General features: G+C 41.7%; 1 protein-coding gene across 1 annotated transcript in view; it reads right to left on the bottom strand.

Moving 5' to 3' along the window:
* slc1a3a (solute carrier family 1 member 3a) overlaps positions 1–7426 on the bottom strand; it is a 24340-nt gene extending 16914 nt beyond the window's left edge. The window contains exons 1-3 of the mRNA XM_072671860.1: positions 7344–7426; positions 5518–5782; positions 3418–3555 (exon numbers count right to left, since the gene is read on the bottom strand). Of these exons, the coding sequence (XP_072527961.1) occupies positions 3418–3555; positions 5518–5698 (319 nt within the window). The 5' untranslated portion in view covers positions 5699–5782; positions 7344–7426. The remainder of the gene's footprint in view (positions 1–3417; positions 3556–5517; positions 5783–7343) is intronic.
* Positions 7427–11521: the final 4095 nt, after the last annotated feature.

The following is an 11521-nucleotide window of genomic DNA, read 5'->3' as shown; positions in this document are numbered from 1 at the left end:
TGTAGTGTAGTGTGGTGTGTACTTTAGTGTGTAGTGTAGTGTGGTGTGTAGTGTAGTGTGTAGTGTAGTATAGAGTTGTGTGTAGTGTAGTGTAGTGTAGTGTAGTGTAGTGTAGTGTAGTGTGTAGTGTATTGTGGTGTGTAGTGTAGTGTGCAGTGTGCAGTGTGGTGTGTAGTGTAATGTGTAGTGTAGTGTGTAGTGTAGTGTGGTGTGTAGTGTAGTGTGGTGTGTAGTGTAGTGTAGTGTGTAGTGTAGTGTAGTGTAGTGTTGTGTGTAGTGTATTGTAGTGTAGTGTGTAGTGTATTGTGTAGTGTAGTGTAGTGTATTGTGGTGTGTAGTGTAGTGTGCAGTGTGTAGTGTAGTGCAGTGTGTAGTGTAGTGTAGTGTGTATTGTAGTGTAGTGTAGTGTAGTGTAGTGTGTAGTGTAGTGTAGTGTTGTGTAGTGTAGTGTGTTGTGTAGTGTATTGTGTAGTATAGTGTAGGATAGTGTAGGATTGTGTTGTGTTGTGTAGTGTAGTGTATTGTGTAGTATAGTGTAGGATAGTGTAGTATTGTGTAGTGTAATGTATTGTGTTGTGTTGTGTAGTATAGTGTAGGATAGTGTTGTGTTGTGTTGTGTTGTGTTGTGTAGTGTAGTGTGTTGTGTAGTGTAATGTATTGTGTAGTATAGTGTAGGATAGTGTTGTGTTGAGAGAGTGTGTGTGAGAGAGAGAAAGAGAGAGAGTGTGTGTGAGAGAGAGAGAGAGAGAGTGTGTGTGAGAGAGAGAGAGTGTGTGTGTGAAAGAGAGAAAGAGAGAGAGAGAGTGTGTGTGAGAGAGAGAGAGTGTGTGTGTGAAAGAGAGAAAGAGAGAGAGAGAGTGTGTGTGAGAGAGTGTGTGTGTGAGAGAGAGAGTGTGTTTGTGTGTGTGTGTGGAAGAGAGAAAGAGAGAGATAGAGTGTGTGTAGTGTAGTGTAGTGTGTAGTGTAGTGTGGTGTGGTGTGTAGTGTAGTGTGTAGTGTAGTGTGGTGTGTAGTGTAGTGTGGTGTGGTGTGTAGTGTAGTGTGTAGTGTGGTGTGTAGTGTAGTGTAGTGTAGTGTGTAGTGTAGTGTGGTGTGTAGTGTAGTGTAGTGTAGTGTGTAGTGTGTAGTGTGTAGTGTAGTGTAGTGTAGTGTATTGTGGTGTGTAGTGTAGTGTGCAGTGTGCAGTGTGGTGTGTAGTGTAGTGTAGTGTGTAGTGTAGTGTAGTGTGTAGTGTAGTGTAGTGTAGTGTATTGTGGTGTGTAGTGTAGTGTGCAGTGTGCAGTGTGGTGTGTAGTGTAGTGTAGTGTAGTGTGTAGTGTAGTGTGTAGTGTGGTGTAGTGTGTAGTGTAGTATGCAGTGTGGTGTGTAGTGTAGTGTAGTGTGTAGTGTAGTGTAGTGTTGTGTGTAGTGTAGTGTAGTGTAGTGTGTAGTGTAGTGTAGTGTGCAGTGTGGTGTGTAGTGTAGTGTGTAGTGTAATGTGTAGTGTAGTGTAGTGTAGTGTTGTGTGTAGTGTAGTGTGTAGTGTAGTGTGTAGTGTAGTGTTGTGTGGTGTGTAGTGTAGTGTAGTGTAGTGTGCAGTGTGGTGTGTAGTGTAGTGTGTAGTGTAATGTGTAGTGTAGTGTAGTGTAGTGTTGTGTGTAGTGTAGTGTGTAGTGTAGTGTTGTGTGGTGTGTAGTGTAGTGTAGTGTAGTGTGCAGTGTGGTGTGTAGTGTAGTGTGTAGTGTAGTGTAGTGTTGTGTGTAGTGTAGTGTGCAGTGTGGTGTGTAGTGTAGTGTGTAGTGTAGTGTAGTGTGTAGTGTTGTGTGTAGTGTAGTGTTGTGTGTAGTGTAGTGTGTAGTGTAGTGTGTAGTGTAGTGTGGTGTGTAGTGTAGTGTGCAGTGTGGTGTGTAGTGTAGTGTAGTTTTTTGTGTAGTGTAGTGTGTAGTGTAGTGTGGTGTGTAGTTTAGTGTGTAGTGTAGTGTGGTGTGTAGTGTAGTGTGTAGTGTAGTATAGAGTTGTGTGTAGTGTAGTGTAGTGTAGTGTAGTGTAGTGTGTAGTGTATTGTGGTGTGTAGTGTAGTGTGCAGTGTGCAGTGTGGTGTGTAGTGTAATGTGTAGTGTAGTGTGTAGTGTAGTGTGGTGTGTAGTGTAGTGTGGTGTGTAGTGTAGTGTAGTGTGTAGTGTAGTGTAGTGTAGTGTTGTGTGTAGTGTATTGTAGTGTAGTGTGTAGTGTATTGTGTAGTGTAGTGTAGTGTATTGTGGTGTGTAGTGTAGTGTGCAGTGTGTAGTGTAGTGTAGTGTGTATTGTAGTGTAGTGTAGTGTAGTGTAGTGTGTAGTGTAGTGTTGTGTAGTGTATTGTGTAGTATAGTGTAGGATAGTGTAGGATTGTGTTGTGTTGTGTAGTGTAGTGTATTGTGTAGTATAGTGTAGGATAGTGTAGTATTGTGTAGTGTAATGTATTGTGTTGTGTTGTGTAGTATAGTGTAGGATAGTGTTGTGTTGTGTTGTGTAGTGTAGTGTGTTGTGTAGTGTAATGTATTGTGTAGTATAGTGTAGGATAGTGTTGTGTTGTGTAGTGTAGTGTATTGTGTAGTGTAGTGTATTGTGTAGTATAGTGTAGGATAGTGTAGGATTGTGTTGTGTTGTGTAGTGTAATGTATTGTGTAGTGTTGTGTAGTATAGTGTAGGATAGTGTTGTGTTGTGTAGTGTAGTGTATTGTGTAGTGTAGTGTATTGTGTAGTATTGTGTAGTATAGTGTAGGATAGTGTAGTATTGTGTAGTGTAATGTATTGTGTAGTATAGTGTAGGATAGTGTTATGTTGTGTAGTGTAGTGTATTGTGTAGTATAGTGTAGGATTGTGGTGTGTTGTGTAGTGTAGTGTATTGTGTAGTATAGTGTAGGATAGTGTAGTATTGTGTAGTGTAGTGTATTGTGTAGTGTTGTGTAGTATAGTGTAGGATAGTGTTGTGTTGTGTAGTGTAGTGTATTGTGTAGTGTAGTGTATTGTGTAGTGTTGTGTAGTATAGTGTAGGATAGTGTAGTATTGTGTAGTGTAGTGTATTGCGTAGTGTTGTGTAGTATAGTGTAGGATAGTGTTGTGTTGTGTAGTGTAGTGTATTGTGTAGTGTAGTGTATTGTGTAGTGTTGTGTAGGATAGTGTAGTATTGTGTAGTGTAATGTATTGTGTAGTATAGTGTAGGATAGTGTTGTGTTGTGTAGTGTAGTGTATTGTGTAGTGTAGTGTATTGTGTAGTATAGTGTAGGATAGTGTAGGATTGTGTTGTGTTGTGTAGTGTAGTGTATTGTGTAGTATAGTGTAGTATTGTGTAGTGTAGTGTATTGTGTAGTGTTGTGTAGTATAGTGTAGGATAGTGTTGTGTTGTGTAGTGTAGTGTGCATGCTGGTTCTGAGCTCAGTGTCTAGTGGTGTCATGTACCTGTAATTAAACTGGAGACCAGCAGGGGGAGCACCAGCATCTGCAGCATTCTCATCAGCAGCTCTCCAGGAAAAGAGAAGTACTTCACCTCCCGGTACGACATCTTATAGGGTCTGAGAGCAAAGCCCAGTGCGATGCCTACAACACACACACACACACACACACACACACACACACACACTGTCACGACAACACACCTTATCTTATAGGGTCTTATAGACCCTATAGAGTTCTATAGATCCTCTATAACACAGTGGAGGGTATAGAAGGTACACAGGGGGTCTCTATAGGAACTCAATAACACAGTGGAGGGTATAGAAGGTACACAGGGGGTCTCTATAGGACCTCTATAACACAGTGGAGGGTATAGAAGGTACACAGGGGGTCTCTATAGGAACTCAATAACACAGTGGAGGGTATAGAAGGTACACAGGGGGTCTCTATAGGAACTTAATAACACAGTGGAGGGTATAGAGGTTACACAGGGGGTCTTTATAGGAACTCAATAACACAGTGGAGGGTATAGAAGGTACACAGGGGGTCTCTATAGGAACTTAATAACACAGTGGAGGGTATAGAGGTTACACAGGGGGTCTCTATAGGACCTCTATAACACAGTGGAGGGTATAGAAGGTACACAGGGGGTCTCTATAGGACCTCTATAACACAGACCATATAGAGTTCTATAGGACCTCTATAACACAGTGGAGGGTATAGAGGTTACACAGGGGGTCTTTATAGGAACTCAATAACACAGTGGAGGGTATAGAGGTTACACAGGGGGTCTCTATAGGACCTCTATAACACAGTGGAGGGTATAGAAGGTACACAGGGGGTCTCTATAGGACCTCTATAACACAGACCATATAGAGTTCTATAGGACCTCTATAACACAGTGGAGGGTATAGAGGGTACACAGGGGGTCTCTATAGGACCTCTATAACACAGTGGAGGGTATAGAGGGTACACAGGGGGTCTCTATAGGAACTCAATAACACAGTGGAGGGTATAGAGGTTACACAGGGGGTCTCTATAGGACCTCTATAACACAGACCATATAGAGTTCTATAGGACCTCTATAACACAGTGGAGGGTATAGAGGGTACACAGGGGGTCTCCATAGGACCTCTATAACACAGTGGAGGGTATAGAGGTTACACAGGGGGTCTCTATAGGACCTCTATAACAGTGAAGGAAATAGAAATAGAGGGTACCTCTATAACACAGTGAAGGAAATAGAGGGTACACAGGGGGTCTCTATAGGGCCTCTATAACACAGTGAAGGAAATAGAGGGTACACAGGGGGTCTCTATGGGAACTCTATAACACAGTGAAGGAAATAGAGGGTACACAGGGGGTCTCTATAGGGCCTCTATAACACAGTGAAGGAAATAGAGGGTACACAGGGGGTCTCTATGGGAACTCTATAACACAGTGAAGGAAATAGAGGGTACACAGGGGGTCTCTATAGGACCTCTATAACACAGTGAAGGAAATAGAGGGTACACAGGGGGTCTCTATAGGACCTCTATAACACAGTGGAGGGTATAGAGGGTACACAGGGGGTCTCTATAAGACCTCTATAACACAGTGAAGGAAATAGAGGGTACACAGGGGGTCTCTATAGGACCTCTATAACACAGTGAAGGAAATAGAGGGTACACAGGGGGTCTCTATGGGAACTCTATAACACAGTGAAGGAAATAGAGGGTACACAGGGGGTCTCTATAGGACCTCTATAACACAGTGAAGGAAATAGAGGGTACACAGGGGGTCTCTATAGGACCTCTATAACACAGTGGAGGGTATAGAGGGTACACAGGGGGTCTCTATAAGACCTCTATAACACAGTGAAGGAAATAGAGGGTACACAGGGGGTCTCTATAGGACCTCTATAACACAGTGAAGGAAATAGAGGGTACACAGGGGGTCTCTATAGGACCTTAAAGACTATTAAACATTTGTTTTTCTCTCTCTCTCTCTCTCTCTCTCTCTCTCTCTCTCTCTCTCTCTCTCACACACACACACACACACACACACACACACACACACACACACACACACACACATACACACACACACACACACACTCAGACTGACCAATGATGACGGCAGTGACAGTAAGGATGACGAAGGCATTCCTCCTGAAGAATGCTTTGATGTCGTTGGATCGGATGTTTTGGACTGTGCTGCATGCTCGGAGTGACCGCTGCGTTAAGGTGTCCCGGAGCTGCCGGACCCTCCCCCGCTGGGGCTGTGTCTCTCCGTTACTCTGAGTCATACTGCAGGGGGCGCCACTCACTATGAGTATGGGTACGCTCAGTACATACACCAGATGGAGCTCAAGCTCAGTTCAGAGTAATACCTGAAAGTACAGTGACACAGTGTGTGACACACACACACACAAATCACAACACACACAACCCCACCTGTTCCACCAATTAGCATTAGCAGTGATCAGTGATAGTAGTGATCAGTGATAGTAGTGATAGCAGTGATTAGTGATAGTAGTGATATAAGCGATCAGTGATAGCAGTGATTAGTGATAGTAGTGATTAGTGATAGCAGTGATTAGTGATAGTAGTGATATAAGCGATCAGTGATAGCAGTGATTAGTGATAGCAGTGATTAGTGATAGTAGTAATAAGTCATAGCAGTGATTAGTGATAGCAGTGATTAGTGATAGTAGTGATATAAGCGATCAGTAATAGCAGTGATTAGTGATAGTAGTGATTAGTGATATTAGTGATTAGTGATAGTAAGCATTTGTGATATTAGTGATAGCAGTGATTAGTGATATTAGTGATTAGTGATAGTAAGCATTTGTGATATTAGTGATAGCAGTGATCAGTGATATTGGTGATTAGTGATAGCAGTGAACAGCGATAGTAGTGATTAGTGATAGTAGTGATAAGTCATAGCAGTGATTAGTAAAGTAGTCATTAGTGATAGCAGTGATTAGTGATAGCAGTTATAAGTGAAAGTAGTGAGAGCCGTGATTAGTGATAGTAGTGATTAGTGACTGTAGTCATTAGTGAGAGCAGTGATTAGTGATAGCAGTGATAGCAGTGATTAGTGATAGTAGTGATAGTAGTGATTAGGGATAGTAGTGATCAGTGATAGCAATGATTAGTGATAGTAGTGATTAGTCATGGTGGTGATAGTAGTGATCACTGATATTGGTGATTAATGATAGCAGTGAATAGTGAAAGTAGTGATCAGTGATATTTGTGATTAGTTATTTTTTTTTATAGTTTTTAGTGATAGTAGTGATTAGTGATAGCAGTGATTAGTGATAGTAGTGATTAGTGGTTGTAGTCAAAGTGAGAGCAGTGATTAGTGATAGTAGTGATTAGTGATAGCAGTGATCAGTGATAGCAATGATTAGTGATAGTAGTAATCTGTGATAGTAGTGATTTGTGATAGCAGTGATAGCAGTGATTAGTTATAGTAGTGATTAGTGATAGTAGTGATAGCAGTTATCAGTGATAGTAAGGATTTGTGATATTAGTGATAGGAGTGATCAGTGATATTGGTGATTAGTGATAGCAGTGATCAGTGATAGTAGTGATTAGTGATAGCAGTGATCAGTAATATTGGTGATTAGTTATAGCAGTTATTAGTGATAGTGGAGAGCGCATAGAGTGTACATAAGATCAGTGAATGTGAATGACGTCTCCTAAATATTCCTAATACACACACACATACACACACACGCACACACACACACACACACACACACACACATACAGACTCAACACACTCCACTACCATTCCCCTACAGCTCCACGTGTGCTCGGAGCTCAGCCAAAGAAAACATACCAGCGCATGCACACACACACACACACACACACTCAGACAGAGCCACACTGAGTGCTAGAACAATACCTCACAGAACAGCAGAACCCAAACAAAGACGTACTCACCACGGCAGAGTGTGTGTGTGTGTGTGTGTCTGAGAGACGCTGCAACTCCGAGGGAGAAGAGGAAGAGTGTACACACACTCACACACACAGAGAGAGAGAGAGAAGTGTGTAGTGGGTGTGATTCTGGAGGGAGAGGACAACCAATCATACAGAGGAAGGAAGAGTAAAGGAGGCGGGGCACGCTGAAAAAAGAGGGAGACAGAGCGAAGGAGTACAAGTGAGAGTGAGGGAGAGAGAGAGAGAGAGAGAGTGAGGGAGAGAGAGAGAGAGGGAAATGGGGGAGAGAGGGGGGGAGAGAGGAAGATCTGGGGAGTCTCTTTAAAAAAATCCACCTTTTTAATTTGAAGAGGCCAAAACAGTGTGTGTGTGTGTGTGTGTGTGTGTGTGTGTGTGTGTGTGTGTGTGTGTGAGTGAGAGAGAGAGAGAAGAGAGGGAGAGAGAGAGGGGGGGGGCTAAGACTTAGAGAAAGACAGCCTTGTTTTCTGCACTACTTCACCCATTCACACCCCCTATATGCCCCAAACTCCATACACACCCTGCACACACTCCACACCCTGTATACCCTATACACACTCTATACACATACCCACACTCTATACCCTGTATACACTATACACACTCTATACACATACACACACTCCACACCCTGTATACCCTATACACACTCTATACACATACCCACACTCTATACCCTGTATACACTATACACACTCTATACACATACACACACTCTACACCCTTTATACCCTATACACACTCTATACACATACACACACTCTACACCCTGTATACCCTATACACACTCTATACACATACACACACTCTATACACATACACACACTCTACACCCTGTATACACTATACACACTCTATACACATACACACACTCTATACACATACACACACTCTACACCCTGTATACACTATACACACTCTATACACATACACACACTCTACACCCTGTATACACTATACACACTCTATACACATACACACACTCCACACCCTGTATACCCTATACACACTCTATACACATACCCACACTCTATACCCTGTATACACTATACACACTCTATACACATACACACACTCTACACCCTTTATACCCTATACACACTCTATACACATACACACACTCTACACCCTGTATACCCTATACACACTCTATACACATACCCACACTCTACACCCTGTATACACTATACACACTCTATACACATACACACACTCTATACACATACACACACTCTACACCCTGTATACACTATACACACTCTATACACATACACACACTCTACACCCTGTATACACTATACACACTCTATACACATACACACACTCTACACCCTGTATACCCTATACACACTCTATACACATACACACACTCTACACCCTGTATACCCTATACACACTCTATACACATACACACACTCTACACCCTGTATACCCTATACACACTCTATACACATACACACACTCTATACACATACACACACTCTACACCCTTTATACCCTATACACACTCTATACACATACACACACTCTACACCCTGTATACCCTATACACACTCTATACACATACCCACACTCTACACCCTGTATACACTATACACACTCTATACACATACCCACACTCTACACCCTGTATACACTATACACACTCTATACACATACACACACTCTATACACATACACACACTCTACACCCTGTATACACTATACACACTCTATACACATACACACACTCTACACCCTGTATACCCTATACACACTCTATACACATACACACACTCTACACCCTGTATACCCTATACACACTCTATACACATACACACACTCTATACACATACACACACTCTACACCCTGTATACACTATACACACTCTATACACATACACACACTCTACACCCTGTATACCCTATACACACTCTATACACATACACACACTCTACACCCTGTATACCCTATACACACTCTATACACATACCCACACTCTACACCCTGTATACACTATACACACTCTATACACATACACACACTCTACACCCTTTATACCCTATACACACTCTATACACATACACACACTCTACACCCTGTATACACTATACACACTCTATACACATACACACACTCTACACCCTGTATACACTATACACACTCTATACACATACACACACTCTATACACATACACACACTCTACACCCTGTATACACTATACACACTCTATACACATACACACACTCTACACCCTGTATACCCTATACACACTCTATACACATACACACACTCTACACCCTGTATACCCTATACACACTCTATACACATACACACACTCTACACCCTGTATACACTATACACACTCTATACACATACACACACTCTACACCCTGTATACCCTATACACACTCTATACACATACACACACTCTATACACATACACACACTCTACACCCTGTATACCCTATACACACTTTATACACATACACACACTCTATACACATACACACACTCTACACCCTGTATACCCTATACACACTCTATACACATACACACTCTAAACGCATATACACACTCTACACCCTGTATACCCTATACACACTCTATACACATACACACACTCTATACACATATACACACTCTACACCCTGTATACCCTATACACACTCTATACACATACACACACTCTACACCCTGTATACCCTATACACACTCCATAAACATACACACACTCTATACACATACACACACTCTACACCCTGCATACCCTATACACACTTTATACACATACACACACTCTACACCCTGTATACCCTATACACACTCTATACACATACACACCCTCTACACCCTGTATACCCTATACACACTCTATACACATACACACACTCTACACCCTGTATACCCTATACACACTCTATACACATACACACACTCTATACACATACACACACTCTATACACTGTATACCCTATACACACTCTATACACATACACACACTCTACACCCTGTATACCCTATACACACTTTATACACATACACACACTCTACACCCTGTATACCCTATACACCATGTATACCCTATACACACTCTATACACATACACACACTCTACACCCTGTATATACTATACACACTCTACACGCTGTATACCCTATACACACTCTATAAACATACACACACTCTATACACTGTATACCCTATACACACTCTATACACATACACACACTCTACACCCTGTATACCCTATACACACTCTATACACATACACACACTCTACACCCTGTATACCCTATACACACTCTATAAACATACACACACTCTATACACATACACACACTCTACACCCTGTATACCCTATACACGCTTTATACACATACACACACTCTATACACATACACACACTCTACACCCTGTATACCCTATACACACTTTATACACATACACACACTCTATACACATACACACACTCTACACCCTGTATACCCTATACACACTCTATACACATACACACTCTAAACGCATATACACACTCTACACCCTGTATACCCTATACACACTCTATACACACTCTCTACACCCTGTTTACCCTATACACACTCTATACACATACACACACACTCTACACCCTGTATACCCTATACACACTATGTACTCTGTACACTCAATACACTCTCTTTACACTGCACACCGTCTCTACACACACCCTGTATACCCTATACAAACTCTATACACATACACACACTCCATACTCTCAATACACACTTTATACTCTACACACATACATTCACTCTATACACCTTCTATACACACTATATACTCTATACAAATACACACATTCTATACACTCTCTATACACTCTCTTTACGGTACACACCATCTCTATACACCCTATATAAATTATTTACCCATTCTATACACACCCTGTACCCTCTATATAAGCTCTAAACACCCTATACACACTTTGTACACTATATACCCTCTCTATACAAACTACCTATACACATTGTATACACACTAAACACACTCTATAAACTCTCTCTATACAATATACCCTCTCTATTCACACCCTGAACCCCTATACACACTCTATACACATACACACTCTAAACGCATATACACACTCTACACCCTGTATACCCTATACACACTCTATACACACTCTCTACACCCTGTATA

The sequence above is a fragment of the Salminus brasiliensis genome (assembly GCF_030463535.1).
Source record: "Salminus brasiliensis chromosome 20 unlocalized genomic scaffold, fSalBra1.hap2 SUPER_20_unloc_1, whole genome shotgun sequence".
NCBI lineage: Eukaryota > Metazoa > Chordata > Actinopteri > Characiformes > Bryconidae > Salminus > Salminus brasiliensis.
This window is presented reverse-complemented; position numbering and strand designations above follow the sequence as displayed.